General features: G+C 39.1%; 1 protein-coding gene across 3 annotated transcripts in view; it reads left to right on the forward strand.

The window, feature by feature from the left end:
• The first annotated feature begins 8,132 nt into the window (after nucleotides 1-8,132).
• LOC147035357 (extracellular calcium-sensing receptor-like) overlaps nucleotides 8,133-19,677 on the forward strand; it is a 142,520-nt gene continuing 130,975 nt past the window's right edge. For 2 of the 3 annotated variants that reach the window (XR_015061912.1, XM_085896216.1), the window contains exons 1-6: nucleotides 8,133-8,310; nucleotides 8,671-8,950; nucleotides 9,278-9,556; nucleotides 11,558-12,445; nucleotides 12,553-12,780; nucleotides 12,895-13,018. Coding sequence is in view for 2 of the 3 variants with exons in the window: in XM_085896216.1 (XP_085752342.1) it covers nucleotides 12,332-12,445; nucleotides 12,553-12,780; nucleotides 12,895-13,018 (466 nt within the window). In the remaining variant the exon portion in view is untranslated. The remainder of the gene's footprint in view (nucleotides 8,311-8,670; nucleotides 8,951-9,277; nucleotides 9,557-11,557; nucleotides 12,446-12,552; nucleotides 12,781-12,894; nucleotides 13,019-19,677) is intronic. The other variant, XM_085896293.1, reaches the window with a different exon arrangement.

Below are 19,677 nucleotides of genomic sequence, written 5' to 3' on the forward strand. Positions count from 1 at the left end.
TGACTGCAGCCCTAACAACAGCGCCACCACTTTCAAGTCTCTGCAGATGTGCCAGTTGAAGTCATTGTACTTGATGGAATCAAGCAGCTGCCGCATAGTCTCATAGGTCTCTGTCATGCCGAACGCGTGAGCCAGTGGGACTGATGGTTTCTCGTTGCCATTGTGGAGCAAAACAGCCTTCAAGCTGTTCTTCCCTGAGTCGATGAAGAGGCGCCAGTCTGCAGGATCGTGATCACACCCAAGTTCTTTCAACAGACCGTTGATGTCACTGCAGAATGTCATCGTGTCTTCCATCTCAATGAACTCAGCCATGTCTCTGTGACGTGCTCTGAACAAGGATATCTTTGTGTTAGATTTAAGTAGATTCCACTGCTGCAGCCTTGATCCAAGCAGCTCTGCCTTCGCCTTTGACAGCGAGAGATCTCTTACAAGATCATTTAAGTCTCCCTGGTTCAGAAGGTGTGATTCTTGAGTGTCGGGTTCAAAAGGTTCATCATCACCATCCTCTTCACCACTGCATACAGCTATGTTCTGATCAGCTGGAGGTGTTGGAACGGGGTTCTCGTCATCATGAGGCACAGGTTTACGAGCAGAGACGCAGTCAGCGTACTTGATGTGACCTTTATTCTTCTTGTTGAAGCCGGCGATGCTTGTGCAGCAGAAATAACAATCATCATGATGATTCTGCGGCTCACGCCATATCATGGGCACCGCAAATGGCATGCTCGCGCGCTTGCCCACCAACCACTGAGTCAAGGTTGTGTGACAGCTTGTGCAGCAGATGTGTGGTGCCCAGATCTGTTCTTGGTCCCCCACCTTACACCCGAAGTAGTGAAAGTAGGCGGCCTTCATTTTCACTGCTGTAGATATACTTCGCTGTTGATATTTTTTGGTATACCGACCACAGACATAACAGAAGTTGTCAGGATGATTGGTACAGGAACGCCTACTCATCTTTATCTGAAAGAAAGAAATATAACAAAAGTTAACAACAATTGTACGAAATAGACATGTTAAAGACATATGTAAATTTCATTGAAATCCTGACTTCTAGGCAATGGGAATATTTCTGTTCCTGAAAATCCTGACGTGATACAGCAAAACGGTTATGATTTTTGAAATCAGCATACCCAAATTAGTCTTAATCACTTTACACATCTCCAGTAAAAAAAATTTTTTTAAATTTGTTGTTCAGTGTAATAGCAAGATAGATGTCCACTTTGACAAGGACGTGGTCAGAAGAACCGATTGGAGCGGCCGAAGAACAGTAGATATTGTCAGGCAAATTTGTCAAAATCAGATCCAGAAGAGATGGAGTACCATTGGTTGAGATCCAGGTCAGGAAGTTGACCAATTGAGTCAGTCCCAATGAGTCGCAGAAAGCTTTTGCTGAGGTGCCATGACAGGTGAGAGAGGTACCCACACCTCGCCAACTGGCATGATGACAACTGAAGTCTCCACATATGAGGAAGAGAGAGAGAGAGAGTTTGGATGAGAAGATAGAAGATGGTCCATATTTTCGGATAGTGAGGTTTAGATGGAGTCATCACTGTTAGGTGGACGTTACAGTACAAATATAAACATGAGGTTGGAGTGGAGGGGAAGTCGTAGCCAGAGGTATTCCTGGGGGTGTGGGGGAGTGAGAGTAGTGCATGGAGAGTGAGGAATAGAGTCTTTGATGAAGAGAGCAACTCCTCCACCAGGACAAGGCTCAGGTCTGTCATACCGGAGGAGGGAGTAATCGAGGAGAGATACTTGGGGGTCAGACAGGTCTTGGGGGAGGAAAGTTTCTGTCCGGCAGATTAATGTTTGGTTTGTCAGTGGCAACCTGTATGGAAATATCTGAAAGGTTTGAGCCAAGGCCCCTGATATTTGAGGTCCACACTATTAATGAAGAGGGAGGGGATGAGGCTTTGGGTGCAGGGGTCGGAGGGGAGGGGGAGGGTAGGACAGGGGACGAGGGGGGGAGGTAAGGAGGGTTGTTTAAAGAGTGTGGGGGATTTCAGAATAGCCCGGGGGGGGGGCTGGATGAGGAGGAGAAAAGGCTCTGTGGTGCTAGGGGAGAGGGCGGACAAGAGAGGGGGCAGAAGGCAGTTGAGGATTTGAGGAGGTGGAGTGAAGAAATGGAGCTGTAAGGGCAGTGGAATGAGGCAGCTTTGTGGATGAGAGGTGGGGGTGGCAACTTTGAGAAGGGTGAGTGAGTGGGGTGAATGTTGGGAGAAAGGTGAGGGGAGAGTTTTTGAGAGAGGTGAGAGGGAGGCTTGGAGGGAGAAGAGTGTGATGGTTGCTTTGAGAGTGAGGGGTGAGAGGGGTGAGAGGGGTGAGTTGGCAGTGAAATTCGGAAAAAAAGAATGGTTGATGAAAAGCGAACATTCATAGCAAACTTTTTTTTTATGTTTTAGGTTGGAGATGCGATTAAACACGTTTCCTGATGGATGCAATAAAGGCGAATTCAGAGAATGGAGAGAAGAAACGCTGTACCAGTTGGATTTTTTAGGCAAGGTATGAAGGAAAGGTCGAATTGAGAGCAATTCGACACATTAGTCCCCTTTCTTTTCCAAACGCGAGCGCCACAGTTGTCAGGTCTTGGTATTCCCAGGTAGAGATCATTTTCAACTTTCGTGCAGCAGCCAGCTTGATTTGGTGAAGGATGTCGCATATATTTCAAACCCAGATGTGTAGATTCACTCCCTGCACAGAATGATGCAAAGAATGACAATGATTTCAAGACTGCAGCCTTTTGGGTACATTAATGGATTTCACATAAGTCTGTCATACATTGGTTAAAAGTCAGTCTGCTTTTAACAGGCTGGGGAAATATATATTATCATAAAGCAATCAGGATTTAGTGAATACATCTGGACCTTACCTTGGACCAACATTCCAGTTTTGCTCAAATAATATCTCTTATCAAGCTTGCTGGTGCCTTATATCTATTATTTTATAAAAATCCCTTAATATGCAGGATAGATTGAAATAATCGGAAATTAAAATTTTGATTGAAAGGTTAGCCTGTTTTGAACATCTTTCCTGGACAGGTTGATTATCTTTCAAAACAGAGGAAAGATATGATTGTATAAATTAATATTAAAATAGATACATGTTCAAGCACAAAGAATCATACCATATTTTAGTACATTTTCCATTTCAGGTTTGTAGCAATACATTTATTTTAATATCAAATTTAATTGACAACATTTTATGATTGCTTTTATCACCCTCAAACCCATTATGCTAATTTTGGAGAAATTTAATTGACAGGCTCAAAAAGGCGCAAAGGGTCAAAGTGATCAAAAGGGTCTTGAACTAATCAAGGAGCTGTGAGGGTTCTTAACGGTCTGTAGCATCTAAAAGTCTGAAAGTTGCATCACAATAGTATGTAATACAAGGAAATACAAGGAAAGCAGACACAGGGGGAGGTCATTCAGCAAATCATGTCCGTACGACATCAACACCTCGCTAATTTATCAACACAAGATCCAAAGAAGAAAATGCAAAATTTATTATGTCGTACATGGTTCTTGAAGCAGATGTGTCTATGCCTCCACTCACAGCTGAGTGAGTTTTCCAGATTTATAATTTTTATTACAAATCGAAAATAACATCACTTTTTGGGTTTTTTGTATTCATTTATTTATTTATTACCAGTGGTAAAAAGGGATGTGTGGGATGGATCATTTATTTGGGTACGTTGTTAACCTCAGCCATGTTCCACAAATTAATGAAAAAAATATTAATGAAAATAAAGATGATTTTGAGAAAAGAAATGAGAGACATGAATGTGAAATTAAATTTACAGATCGATGATTTTATAGCACAAATGGAAGAGGTGAATGTGGAAATTTTAAATGAAATTGGCAATGGGGACATGGAAGAGGAGATCGAAGAAAGAAATGGCCTGGACTGGCATTGTGTTAATGAGGATGTCATCCAGCCCCAGAGAGAAGTGACCATTCACAAGATGAGGCAGTTAGAAGGATTAGACGGGGCAAAGCAGGTAGGCCCGATGGTGTGTGAAGCAACCTCTCTCGTGCGCGGTATGGTGCTCGTGCATGCATGGTTAGACCCTGCAGGGTTGGGACACACCAAGGATAAATGGGGTATGAGGAGACACCAGCTCCAGTGTATGCGCAGGTGCACGAGCCCATGTTAGTGGGGCAACTTAGCATAACAATTGTGCATTTTGTGAAGAGAGCACCAAACTGGGCACACTAGTAGCCTATCATATTATGAACAGATTTTGATATTGGGCCCTCTCACATTCAGCCGCTGATGGCTGTGGCAGCCATTTTCCACTGCCATCAAAAATTTGAGATGGCCCAATATCCAAATCTGTTCATAATATGATAAGCTACTAGTGTGCCAAATTTGGTGCTTTTCTCACAAAATGCACAATTGTTATGCTATGTTTGGTTAAGTTGCCCCACTATGTGGGCAAGCCAGGTGTTTGAGTCTGCAAAGTTTGGAGCAGGAAGCAAATTTGCACAGTTTGTGAGGGATGGCAGAACTATTTTGGTGAGCAAGGCAGGCCAAACGCCGGTGAGTAAGGCTACATTTGTCGAGGTGTGTGAGCTAGCATTGGAGAGGGTCATGTCAGGACCCAGGGTGTTCGAGGTGGACTTTGTTGGGGGTCAATTCAGCAACCAGGGTCATTGACCCACTACACATGGGGTGTATGCTAATGGCCATGAGGCAGGGGAGAAGAAAAAGTGATATATTAGGACAAGAAAGGCCATTGTGGAACAAAGTCAGACTGAGCCTAGTTTGGCTTTAAAATGTTTTTGTTTAGTTAGGGAATTTTAGCAAATTGTATTGACCATCTGTGAAAAAATTGCTTACCAAAAAATCTCTTCACTGACGTATTCATCTTGGTGTCTCCTAACACCCATCAATTAGTGCAAACCCAAATCCTTGTGGAAAATTCTGGGGAGCCAATCAAAGTTCGGGTGGTCAGAGGGCCTGCGTGAAAAAAATTGGAAAATTAACTTTTGCCAATATTGACTTGTGGGATGTCTAACTAGGGGTTTTTTGGGGTGCTGAATTGATTCCAACCATTATTTTTGAGAAAAAAACATTCCTTGATCATATAAAATGTATTTTATTGACATTTTTAAAAGAACTGTGCTCAATGGAAATGTTGCTTCGTCAGCTTTTACAACCTTATTCATCAAACTCCCCAGTATCTTCCTCACTCCTCTTGTCATCCAGCTGGTTTATGGTCAGGCAAGAGTTACCATGACAGATGCCGCAAGCAGAAATACACTTGACTCCTTGCTTTTTACAGCAGCACCTGAGTGAGCTCCAGTCCCCCGCACAGTTGCAGCTGGCAAACGTCAGGAGGTAGTCTGGTGCAATGGGGTCTGTAGAAGGGACTGGTGCATATCCTTGCTCAGTGAGTTTCCATCCATAGTCCCGGGCATCCAACGATGGACTTTGCAGCATCAGCCAGTCTCTAGTCTGGAGGTAAGCTCGGAAAGAGTGCTGTGCTGCAGCTCCTGTTGATGGGGGGGGGGGGGAGTTTCTCAGGTTTTATGCTCCCAGTGGCAGCTCGCTTGCTGAAGATGTCAAATCTCAAGTCTTCCAAGTCTTTGGAGGATTTCCCATGGAACATTAGCATGAAAAGATCACAGCCTGCTTTAATGATATCACCTTTCTCAGCTCGGATGTCCATAAACACGTCCATTGCCCTCTCTGCTTCATCAATCTTGCAGAACTTGCTTAGCAAAGTTGGTTTGCAAAACCCAAAAATTGCAGACACTGTATTGCAGCCAGAGAAGCTGTGCAAGAAGATGAGATACCTCCGGTATATCTCTGGGAGGGCTTCCCGGATCTTTCCGACATCGTAAGATGTTTCTTTGGCTGTCGTGAGGAAGATCGGATGGTCTGTAACATAATCAATCAGCATAACCAGGACGTCTGTGTCCTCAGACCTCACCTCGACAGGGGACTCTCTTGCCTCATCTCGAGCTGTGCGGACGATGGAGGTGTCGGCATCATGGGAGCATTGCTGTACACTGATTCCATTCCCACTAAATGGCTCAGCAAGGAGCAGAACGAGCTGGGCTTTGCTGTTCTTGTTATCGAGGAATTTTCTCTTGCAATGATGATTTTGAGATCCAGACGAATCTGAATGTCACAGCATGCATTCTTTGTTCGTCTCAAGTGGTCATGGTCCTTGGTGGAGCTGCCATATCCGTCAAAGACCACCGTTATCCGGAGGCGATGGCTCCCCATGGACTTCACAAACCGGAGGTAGCTCTCGGCAACATCCTTCCAAGTAAGGTTAGCCTCCCACTTGACATTGTGCAGGAGCCACCCACCATCAACCACAAGGCTTGTGCAGGGGGGTTGTTCAACAGGTGCCATACATGCCTTAAGGGACCTTGCAAGGGCAGCCTTGTCTGGCTTTCACAACTTTTGATTTTTGTCAAACAGAGACATTGGTTTTGGCGTCAACTCAAAGCGCAGAGCTTCTTTGGTCTTGATGTCATGCTCACTGATGAAAATGAGGCGGTTGAATAGCTTCAGTGAGTCAATGACCAGCTTCTCGCCATTGACTTTGGGTCCAGATCTGAGGCTTGCAAGTGATTTGACCTTGTGTTTGGTCACCATTGCATCCACAACAGTTTTCCCATCCATCTTAGCCTGTATGGCTCTGCCAACTTATTCTGCTTGATCAGTGTTGACTTGGTCTTCGGGAGTGCTGCTGAACCCAGTTGAGAAGGACACCAGAGTCTTCTTGTCCCGTGTGGCATCAAAAGGGTTGACTTCCTCCAACCACCCAACTATGGTGTTAACAGAATCGTTATCTCTCTTCATTTGGGCTCTTTTAACGTCGGTTCGGACAGGTACCCCACATTTGACCATGCTTCTTTCTAGCTCTTGGTGAATGAATGAGAAGTGGTTCAGAATCTGAACCCAAGACTTATGAGAAGAATCATTCCGAAAGCGCCCTCTGTTTAGACCACCGGAGGATTTTTCCTCACGCATGAGTGTGGTTTCTATCGTAATGTCGGTCCATGTGCCGGACCATTCATGGTCTGACAACCTGAATTCTACTGAGCATGAGCACAAGTATAACCAGCAATTTTGCAGTGGTTTCAAAAATGTTGTATATTGTTTTCAGCACAATTAGAACAATCTGAATCAATTGAGCCAAATTACCGCAAAACACAGTCTGAGATATCTAAAAATATATCATATCAATATTTTGCGGCCAGGGATTCATTTTTCCTCAAATCTAATGGTTGGAATCAATTCAGCACCCCAAAAAAGCCCTAGTTAGACATCCCACAAGTCAATATTGGCAAAAGTTAATTTTTCCGATTTTTTTCGCGCAGGCCCTCTGAGCACCCGAACTTTGATTGGCTCCCCAGAATTTTTCACAAGGATTTGGGTTTGCACTAATTGATAGGTGTTAGTAGACACCTAGATGAATACGTTAGTCAATAAATTTTTTGGTAAGCAATTTTTTCACAGATGGTCAATACAATTTGCTAAAATTCCCTAACCAGTTCTGCTGATGCAGGGGAAGAGAGTCACGAGCAGCTGACCACTTGTCACAATAGGAAAAGAACAAGAGTGGGATCCTCAATGCCAGCAGTGGCTACAGAAAGGGGTGCGACCTGAGATCCATATGGTTCCCATTTCACTACTCTTACATTTGAAATACTTAACTTACATTGAAAATACTCAATTAAGTTAGGACAAAATAATAATTGTGCATGAATTAAATTCTAAGGCCCATAAATACAATATTTGCATCATTCATCATTCTAATCCATCAAAGTAAACATCACAATATATACAGAAATTCTTATTTCCATAAAAATGCATTTGCTGTTATTTAATATTGAAACTAAAACATTTTCATCTTTATTTTTTTGCAAACAATTCAGAAAATGGTTCAAGTTGTTAATGGTTTTAAAGGTCAAGATCTCTTTGGAAACACAATTTACATTTCCAAAGAGTATAAATTGTACTCAATTTCCATAATGAATTTAATTTCCACAATAATTGGTGATAATATGTTGTGTTGTGAAATTAAGTTAAATAATTACTTCTCAATATAGTATTATCCCCAACCACATATGTTAGTCTTTTTGCCATTATATAACTGCCGTTGGCAAGCTTTGAAAAGCTTGTCAAGATGGATGATTTTGGTGTCTGCAAATTCCTGACAGTAGATCCGATACACAGCATAATAGAACAAGGAGATTTTATAATTGCTGCTTTCTTTCGCATTCACACCTCAGCACCTCCACAGGATCTGTCTCTCCAAAAGATCCCTGTTCTTCCAAGATGTATCAAGTAAGATATCACAGTTTATTTCCCTTATAAATGCACATTTAAAAAGGAGCTTTTTGGTTTTTCTCTGATGTCATTAATGTATTACAGTACAGAACAAAATTGTCTGTATGTTGAGATTTGCATGAGACTCCCACCCTCCATTTACCTCCTCCACGTTGTAACTGATCTTCTGCACATAGCAGTGAGTGTAGTTTTAAAATGCAGTGCTCTGAAGGTGCGAGTTATGAACATTTATTAAATAGAAAATTATTAGAGAAGACAAACATTTTCAATTTTCTTTGTTTCTTTTCTCATCAACAAAACTGAGAAAGAGATCATCCATTTTTAAAAATATTGATGTCTTTTGTGTATCACCTTGAGGTTTGACACCAGAAACTTCATTTGGCTTCTTTCAATGATGTTTGCTATTCAAGAAATCAACCAGATTTCATTGTTGCTTCCAAATGTTTCACTTGGCTACCTTATTCATGATGACTGTGACAGCACAAGAAAGCTAGTTGATGCCACAGTTAATCTAATCAAGAAAGAACATATAAATGAAGCCAGAACTGTGTGCACTCCCCGTGCTGTTATCGGAGGCACAAGTTCCACCTTTTCGAGTATCTCAGCACATTTTCTTGGCATTTATGATATTTCCCAGGTAACAGCTTAATATCCAAGATTTTTCAAAAAGATGTGGTTTTGGCAAACCTATATATTAATGCAGCATTGAAGTATTCCCACAATGTGAAATGAACCATAAATGCACAATATGTTGAATTTAAGATCAATAATTATTTGCCTGCTTTGGTATGGACTTTGGATCAACATTAACAAACTATGTCTAATTTTAAATATTGCCCACTGATTATTTATAACTTGTGGGAAAACAATTGTTGCAATCAAAATGCTTAAAAGATAACTCTCAAAAAATTATAATCCGCTTATCTTAATATGTGGTCGTTTTATTTTATACCATTCGGTACAGGTGGGCTACACAGCAACTTGCAAATGTCTGAGTGATAAAAATACATTTCCATCTTTCCTGCGCACTGTTCCCAGCGATAATTCACAATCTCGTGCGATGGCACATTTGGTAAGCCATTTTGGCTGGATCTTCATTGGCACAGTGGAGGATTATGATGAGTATGGAAAACAAGGCATAAACCAATTTTTGGCAGAAGCAGAAGATAAAGGTTTATGCATTGCATTTCGTAAAATATTACCCAGGCCAGAAAATAAAGAAAATGTCAAACTTATCACCAGGGTAATATTGGCAATTTAATTTCCAAATATTATAGCGTTGATATGTGAGAATATGTGATTTTTAAATGTCCTATAATATCACACCTTGCCATCTTTGAATGTGAAATAGAAAACGAAACGAATAGAGAGCAAAAGAAGAAAGTGAATTCGATAGAAAGAGAAAAATTACTTTTATTTATTTCTGTGCAGAATCTAGATTCTGCTTGCAGAAGTGCAATTGCACCACTGATGCAGTGCCCGCTGTAGGTTTGTGCTGGAATTTGAAATCTCGTCAGGGTGCCACTGATATATCATTTGCCAACTTGTCATTGAAACAATACCCTTAATGTCCACCACCAGCAATCAATGTTTACAGATGGGTCTCCAGCTGAATGTCAAAGTGAGTTACTCCACAAACATTGATGCAATGCCCTGCCAGCAAAATACCAGGGATGTCAGTTTATAATCGAGTCGAGAATCATACTCAGATTTGGGAGCTCAAAAGCAAGTACACTTACTTTGAGCTTCCCATAATTAAGCTATAAGGGCACTCTGTAGTGCGCATATCTCCACCACGTAATGCCTGATCCAATAGAACATGTCAGTCCCAATAAATATATCGTTTTAGCCCCATCTATCAATGGTGAAGAATCACTATAAAAACTTAAATCGATCTTGTATCCTGATCCGGATTCGGTTCTTCACAAAAATTGAATCAATTGGTCGAGGTCACACACCCATGTCCACCAAGTTTCGTCCGAATCCGTCCAAAACTTTTGAGATATCGTGCTATATATCATTTTTTGCCCCAACTCTCAATGGTGAAGAATAATTTAAAAATTCGAGTAGTTGGATCCAGATCCAGATCTTCACAAAGATTGAATCAATTCGTCGAGGTCACACACTCAACCTGCCCACCAAATTTCATCCGAATCCATCCACAACTTTTTGAGATATCCCGTACAAAAACAGAAAGACAGACAGAGAGAGGTGAAAGCATAACCTCCTTCCACCTTTGGTGGCGGAGATAATGAGAAGGGCACTCGGTAAAGTGCAAGACTCCACCACACAATGCCTGACCCAATAGAACATATCAGGCCCAAAATTTTTTGAAATATCATGCTTTATAGTACATAGTTTTTAGACCCATCTCTCAATGGTGAAGAATCGCTTTAAATGTTTTAAAAAAATTCTCGTACCCGGATCTGGATTCGGATCTTCACCAAAATTGAATAAATTCGTCCATGTGATGCAGCAAACTTCTCCACCAAGTTTTCTCAGAATACGTCAACAACTGTTTGAGATATCCTGTACACAAACAAACAAGTAAATAGAAGACGCCATGCAGAGCATGATACTTCCAAAATCCAGAAAACAAATTTGACCTAAAAAATAATTGGAGGTTGAGTTCAATGACCAAATATGCAACTCCTATTCAAATTTCTAGTCAATCGGATGAAAATTGACAATTTTAGAAATTCGGAACATGTAAAAAAACAACACTAACTTAATAAATGACCTCATCATAAAATAAAATAAAAAGTTCCGCTTGACTGCATGGACGCATTTTCAAATACAACAAAGATAACTGTCCAAAGACTCCCTTGAACTCACACACACAAAAAAATCAAGTCACTTTTCACACAGATATCAAATCACATGAAATGCAGACACTTCGATGGAAGATTAGCAACGACCATGATTCTTACATAACAAGCCCCTACCTCCCTCAAATCCTTCTACATATTGTATGAAATACAACTCGCCCACTACATACTATCCTTGCTAATCTTCACTGTAAAATGTGATAAATAGATTACCCAATCATATAGGATTTGAAGCCTGGATCCCTGGAATGATGAGCTGTTCGACCCCTGTAATTAAGAGCTTTTTCATGAAATGTTTTTTTGAAAGATAAATTTTAAGTCTTCTTTTGTAATCTCTATGTCTCCATTGTATTTAAGCAGTTTTCAAAACTCTTGGAGTTCACAAAAAATATCTCACATTGACTTATTTTGTTCAGGTTCTGGCAAATACGAAGGCAAGAGTTATTGTGATTTTTAGCGGAGCACGTGAATTTACTCCTTTGGCTGAGGATATGGTGAAAAATAATATTACGGGAAGAACCTGGATTGCCAGTGAAGACTGGGCCATGTACCATTTATTAACTGCAGAAGAATATCTTCCAGTCTTCAAGGGTACCATTGGATTTGCTCTGCGACAAGGCAAAATGCCTGGCTTCCGTGAATTCATTGGAAAAATCAAACCCAAGTTATCCTTGGCTATACAAAACAGTGTGCTGGATCAGAAGCACCCAATGTTAATGAAAACGAACTTGAAATACAAAACCGTTAATGGAAAGCCAGAAGATATGAATGTTGTAAACTCAAAAGGCTTTCACAGACAAATGCTTTTGCCCACAATGCATTCCACTGTAATGAAGCAAGATGAAAATATTTGTTCCCTTCACAATTTTTTTAACAAAGAATGGATAACGGATCAAAAAGATTTGAAGTCAATTGGTTATAAAAACAAAATGGACCACAATGTAAAGAACGACATCTTTCCGAGTGACAAAAAAAGTTCTGAAATCAACAATGAACCATTCCTGGTAAAGAACTAAACATTTTGCGATTCGTATGAAAATTTTATTTTGTTTTTTTGGCAAGTTACTTTCAATTGTACATGGGACAAAGGAAACTTTGTGAAGCGCCTGTGCACTGGACATGAAGAACTCGATTTTGATAGTTCAACATTTGAAGACGTGTCTCATCCGAGAGTAGCTTTCCACACTTACATGGCTGTTTATTCTGTTGCACATGCTTTGCACAACCTCCGTTCATGCAAACCTCATCATGGGTTGTTTGTAAATGATTCCTGTGCTGATTTATCACAATTTGAACCCTGGCAAGTAAGAAACGATGCACTCATGGTGAAGTATTTGGTCTAAACTTTTGGAATGTTGTGATGATGACTGCAGGAAGACATGTTTTGAGTTAATGTCCTTTCTTTTTCTAGCTTTTGTACTACTTAAAGCGAGTTAAATTTCTGGATAATGTGGGACAACTTTTCAGTTTTGATGGTAATGGAGATCCTCCTGCTGTGTATGACATTGTAAATTGGAAAGTAAATGTTGTTGGTGGAATAGACTTGACATCTGTGGGAATATATGATGCCTCAATTCATTCAGGGAATCCACTGAGATTTTTCCCAACTGGAATTACATGGAATGTAAAGAACAATGAGGTGAAATGCGATATTTATATCAACTGATCAATACTATTGAAACTATATTCTTAATGTTGCTTCGAAGGTTGTCAGGTAAATGTGTCACTTTCTCTTTTTTCTGTTTTATTTAAGGTTCCAATATCTGTCTGTGTGGATCATTGCAAAGCAGGAACACGCAAGGTTGCCCAGAAAGGGGAACCCTTTTGCTGCTTTGATTGTATTCTTTGCACTGAAGGGAAGTTCTCAAATATTACTGGTAAGATATGTTACTTTAACATAATCATGTCTTTTTTTACAGAAGAATGGAAAATGTGAAGGATTAAACATAAAGGATTTTGTATTGTTATGTGCCATTAGACAGGTCGAACAATGGATGGAATTAACAGAACATATATTGAATGGTAATCCTAACACCCATGTAAAGTGCAACTCCTGGGATTAGGGTTCATGTGGGGTGGAATCATATTTTAGAAAATCAATAAAGGGAAGGTTAGGGTCTATGAGAAATGGAAGAATGATGTTGAAACAAGCAAAAAACGAAAAAAAAGGGGGGGGGAGGAGGGTGTGGAGAAGAGAGATGTCCAAAAATAGTTTACTAAAATGACCCAAAAAGGATAGAATGAAGGGAAAAAGGATGAGGGGATAGGAGAATAAAAGTGAAGCTGAAAAAAGTGGTAAAGGGGAGAGAAGAAAGGAAAGGAAAAGTAAGAAATGAGAGAGAAGAGGAAAATTGAGGAAGAGACACAAGAAGCAAAGAAGGAGAGGGAACTAAAGTTAAATTCAATTAAAGTGGAAAAACAAAGCAGGAAATAGATGAGAGCTGTAAGTGACAGAAAAACAATCTTTATTCCGATAGAGTCAGCATGTCAAACTTCGAAGATTCAGTTTTGTTACATCCGCCACCGAAGGTGAAGGAGAATATGTTTTCAATCCATCCGGTCTGTTACTTGCAAAATAGAAGATTTTTCAAGTATATTGGTCAGTCGTTTTGTCATTCTGTCTGTTGGGTCACCGAAATAGGTGACCCTTATTGTCAGTAATTCTGTCTCTTTGTTTGGATGTTTATTCATTTGTCATCAGTATAATTGGTTGTAAACGTGGGCGGATTTTGACCAAACTCGGGTGGTAGGTACATCTTATGACCTAGTTCTTTGGAAATTGTGGTGGTTGCTAGGGACGCTTTGGTTCCCTAGCAACAACCGAAACACCTTCAAAATCGGTATTGTTCACGCGAAATCAATTTCGAAAGCCATTATCTCACGTAGGGTTATGAAATTTGGCACGAATGATCTACAAGTGATGCTCTATCGAATATATTCCAGTTTTTGTGATATATGGAATACTTTACCCACAGCACCCCCTACAATTAGGGTATGCGTGAAAATTGAAGGCCCCCGAGTGACCTGGTGAGTGCATCGATACGAATGAAACTTTGCAGGTTCATGGTACTCTATGAGTACTACAACTTTGCCTCAGGACATATTGACCGATTTCGCTTGGGTCAGGGGTCAAAGGGCAATTCGTGAAAAAATCGATAATATGCGAGAGCTGGGAGCTGGAGGTGCCTTCGCGCCAAATGCTACTCCTCCTTGGGTTATGGTCGAATGGTCATGAAAATTCAAACTAATCGTCGGGAATACATTGTGCACAAACGATCAAGCCGGATTTTCGATTTAGATCTTTGTTCACCCACAGCACCTCCTCGAACTTTGGGGATTTCCGATTTCAAACCGCATTTTCCGTACTTTTCATTCAAATGGATACCGCGTAGTTATCAGTAGATGGAACTGGATGAGATTTGAGATGCATAATATTAAGGTGATTCCCTATCCACTATATGACATCCATTTTGCACTACATCTTATAGTTTCCATGCTCGGCGACCCATCGCCGCCTACCGGCTTGTCTGTCTGTTTGTCACCTAAAGGTCACAATTTTCAACCGATCTTCACGACGCTTCACCACATGGTAGAGTTTGGCATAAGGAAGAAGACTTTTGTTTTTGAGGTCAAATGGTTAAATGGTCAACACAGGTCAAAGGTCAACAACTAAGGTCGTATTTCTAAAATCCTCAACTTTCATCCGATTGACTTGAAATTTGAACAGGATTTTCAATTCATATTACTGAATTCAACCACCAATTATTTTTGTGGTCCACATTGGCCAAAAGGTCGAAAGGTTAAATGGTCAACACAGGTCAAAGGTCAACAACTAAGGTCGTATTTCTAAAATCCTCAATTTTTTCTTCAATTGACTTGAAATTTGAAGAGGATTTATGTTTCAGGTCACTGAATTCAAACAACTAATTATTTTTAGGTCAACATCCGATAAATATTTATGATATTTATTTTTGATAAACAAAAGGTCATCAAAGGCCCGAAGTCGAACAACTAAGGTGAGATTTCTAAAATCCTCAATTTTCATCTGATTGACTTGAAATTTGAAGATGATTTATATTGCATATCACAGAATTCAACCAACTAATTCTTTTAAAGGTCATTTTCGACCAAAAGGTCAACAAAGGCCAAAGGTCAACAACTTAGGTGGTATTTCTAAAATCCTCAATTTTCATCCAATAGACTTGAAATTTGAAGAGGATTGTCAATTCATGTCACTGAATTCAACCACCGATTATTTTTGAGGTCCACATAATCCAAAAGGTCAACCTTGGCCGAATTTCTAAAATTGTCAATTTTATCCGGTTGACTTGAACTTTGAAGAGGATATATATTTCAGGTCAATTAATTCAACTAGCAAATAATTTTTGAGGTAAACATCAAGTAAAAGGTCAATATCGGCCAATTGTCTACAACTACGGTGAGATATATAAATTCCTCAATTTTCAACCAATTCATTTAAAATTTGAAGAGGATTTATACTTCATGTCAATAAGTTCAACTATTCAATTGTTTTTGAGGTTAAAATACCAAAAGGTCAACATAGGCAAAAAGTTAACAACTTACGTGAGATTTCTTAAATCCTCAATTTTCATCCAGTTGACGTGAAATTTGAAGAGGATTTATATTTCAGGTCCCTGAATTCAACCAACTTATTATTTTTAAGGTTAACTTAGACCAACAGGTCAACAAAGGCCAAAGGTCAACAACTTCGGTGGTATTTCTAAAATCCTCAATTTTCATCCGATTGACTTGAAATTTGAAGAGGTTTTTCACTTCCTGTCGATGAATTCAACCACCAATTATTTTTGAGATCAACAGACCAATTGTTCAACATAGGCACAAGGTCAACAACTATGGTGGCATTTCAAAATCCTCAATTTTCATCCAATTCTCATGAAATTTGAAGGGCACATGTATTTCAGGTCACTGAATTCAAACAACAAATTATTTTTAAGGACAAAAATGACCAAAACGTCAACATAGGCTCAAAGTCAACAACTATGGTGATATTTCTAAAATCCTCAACTTTCATCCAGTTGACTTGAAATTTGAAGAGGATTTATGTTTCAGGTCACTGAATTCAACCAACCAATTCGTTTTGAGGTCAACTTGGAGCAAAAGGTCAACATATACCCAAGGTCAACAACTAAGGTGCTTTTTTTTTTTTCTAAAATCCTGAATTTTTATCCAATTGACTTGAAATTTGAAGGGGATTTATAGTTCAGGATACTGATTTCATCCAGCCAATTATTTTAGGTCACCATGGACCAAAAGGTCATTATAGGCCGAAGGTCAACAACTAAGGTGAGATTTCTAAAATCCTCAATTTTCATCTGAATTACTTGAAATTTGAATAGGACTTATACTTCCGGTCAAATAATTCAACTATCTAATTATCCCCTGCCAACCAACGAAGTTGGCGGGGGATATAGAAATGGGTTCCATCCATCTGTCCATCCATCCCTCCGTCCGTCACATTTCGTTTCCGGAGCTTAACTACAAATCCCCTCAAGATATATTTACGAAATTTGGTACACATATCAAGCAAGTGGTGCTCTGGTGCTTTTGATATTTTCTAATTGATAGGTCACATGTTTTGGCAGCCATGTTGGATTCAAGAAAAAATTAAATAATGTTTTCTCTGGAATCACATATCCTAACGCAGCGAAAAATTTGCAACTATCATCTACAATACATAGTAATCTGCATACATAGTAAAAATTATGACGTCACAAGTCACATGGTTTGGTGGCCATCTTGGATAGAAAAACACACCTCATCTGATTAAGAAGAAACTTCCCTCACGTATTCCATTGGAGGATTGGAGGCAGAATGTAAATTTATGATGTCATAGGTCGCATGGTTCGTCAGCCATCTTGGATTGAAAATTAATACATTTTAAAAATCGTCTTCTCCAGAACGGCTGGACAGATTGAGGCAAAATTTTACATACACTTTCCCCAAGACATGCTTTCAGAAGTTTGTTAATTTCTAATTGATAGGTCACATAGTTTGGTGGCCATATTGAATTTACCCTATAAACCTGCAAACATCTTCTTCTCCAGAACAGCTGGACAGATCAAGGGAAACTTCACATACATATTGCACATGCTTAGGGAATATAAGTTTGTTAATCCTCATTTACTATGGCAGGGGATATCGAAGACTTTGTTCAACGGATGCTAGTTGTTTTTGAGGTCAGCATCAAACAAAAGGTCAACAAATGCCACAGGTCAACAACTTAGTTGAGATTTCAAAATTCCTCAATTTTCATCCGATTGATTTGACATTTTAAGATGATTTATATTTCATATCAATGAATTCAAACATCCAATTATTTTTGAGGTCAACATGGACCAAATGGTCAACATTGGCAAAAGGTTAACAACTTACGTGAGATTTCTGAAATCCTCAATTTTGATGCGATTGATTTGAAATTTGAAGAGGATTTATGTTTCAGGTCACTGAATTCAACCAAACAATTATTTTTAAGATCAACTTCGACCAAAAGGTCAACATAGGCCCAAAGTCAACAACTATGGTGATATTTCTAAAATCCTCAACTTTCATGTGATTGATTTGAAATTTATAGGGGATTTATATTTCAGGATACTGAATTCATCCAGCCAATTACTTTTAGGTCAACATAGGCCGAAGTTGCACAACTAAGGTGAGATTTATAAAATCCTCAATTTTCATCCGAATTACTTGAAATTTGAAGAGGCCTTATGTTCATAGGCAAAAGGTCAGATTTGGTGAGAAAAAATGTGAGATAACTTATGTGAGATTTCTGAAAACCTCAATTTTCATCCAATTGACTTGAAACTTGATGAGGATTTATATATCTGGTGAATGAATCCAACCAGTCAATTATTTTTGAGTTTAACATGGACCAAAAGGTCAACATAGGCCCAAGGTCAACAACTAAGGTGGTATTTCTAAAATCCTCAATTTTCATCCGATTGATTTGAAATTTGAAGGGGATTTATAGTTCAGGATACTGAATTCATCCAGCCAATTACTTTTAGGTCAACATAGGCCGAAGTTCCACAACTAAGGTGAGATTTATAAAATCCTCAATTGTCATCCGAATTACTTGAAATTTGAAGAGGACTTATGTTCCTGGTCACTGAATTCAACTGGCTAATTATCTTTGAGGTCAACATGGACCAAAAGGTCAACATAGGCCCAAGGTCAACAACTAAGGTGGTGTTTCTAAAATCCTCAATTTTCATTTGATTGCCTTGAAATTTGAAGATGATTTATATTGTAGGTCACAGAATTCAACCAATCAATTATTTTTAATGTCAATATTGACCAAAAGGTCAACAAAGGCCAAAGGTCAACAACTTAAGTGGTATTTCTAAAATCCTCAATTTTCATCCGATTGACTTGAAATTTGAACAGGATTTTCAATTCATATTACTGAATTCAACCACCAATTATTTTTGAGGTCCACATTGGCCAAAAGGTCAAACTTGGCCAAATTTCTAAAATTATCAATTTTCATCCAATTATTTAAAAATTTGAAGAGGAGTAGCATATTTGGTCATTGAAATCAACCCCCAATTATTTTTGAGGTAAAATTTGTGTTATGGATTTTGCAAGTGTCATGCTCTGCACGACATCTTCTTGTTTGTTTGTCAGTCTGTTTTTTTAATCGCCTTCAGGTCAAAATTTCAAACCGATCACAAAACTTCAACACATGGTAGAGTTTGCCATAAGAAAGAAGCTTATTGTTTTTGAGGTCAAAAGGTCAACATCGGCCAAAGGTCAACAACTTTGGTGTTATTTCTGAAATCCGCAATTTTCATCAGATTGACTTGAAATTTGAGGATTTATGTTTTAGTTCAAATAATTCAACCAGCATATTATTTTTGATGTCAACATATGCACAAGGTCAACAACTAAGGTGAGATTTCTAAAATCCTCAATGTTCATCCGATTGCCTTGAAATTTGAAGAGGATTTATTATTCAGGTCACTGAATTCAACCAGCCAATTATTTGAGGCCCACATTGGCCAAAAGGTCATCATAGGCCGTATTTCTAAAATTGTCAATTTTTAACTGATTCACTTGAAATTTGAAGAGGAGTTGCATATTTGGTCATTGAATTAAACCACAAATTATTTTTGAGGTCAAATTTGTTTTATGGATTTTGCAAGTGTTATGCTCTGCATGATGTCTTCTTCTTTGTCTGTTTGTTTGTTTGTGGGCAGGATATCTCAAAAAGTTGTGGACGGATCCAGAAGAAATTTTGTGGACAGGTTATGTGTGTGAGGAAGATGAACTGATTACATTTTCGTGAAGATTGGAATCCGGATCCGACTCCTATAATTTTTTTAAGTGATTTTTCACCATTGAGAAATATGGTCAAAAAATTTATATGGCATGATATCTCAAAAACTTTAAGACGAATTTGGATAAAACTTGGTGGACATATTGAGTGTACGACAAGGAAGAATTGCTTCAATTTTGGTGAAGATCCGAATCCGGATTTGGGTGTGATAATTTT

Source organism: Eptatretus burgeri, chromosome 1, assembly GCF_056783735.1.
Source record: "Eptatretus burgeri isolate ZD-2024b chromosome 1, Ebu_testis_v1, whole genome shotgun sequence".
Classification (NCBI taxonomy): domain Eukaryota; kingdom Metazoa; phylum Chordata; class Myxini; order Myxiniformes; family Myxinidae; genus Eptatretus; species Eptatretus burgeri.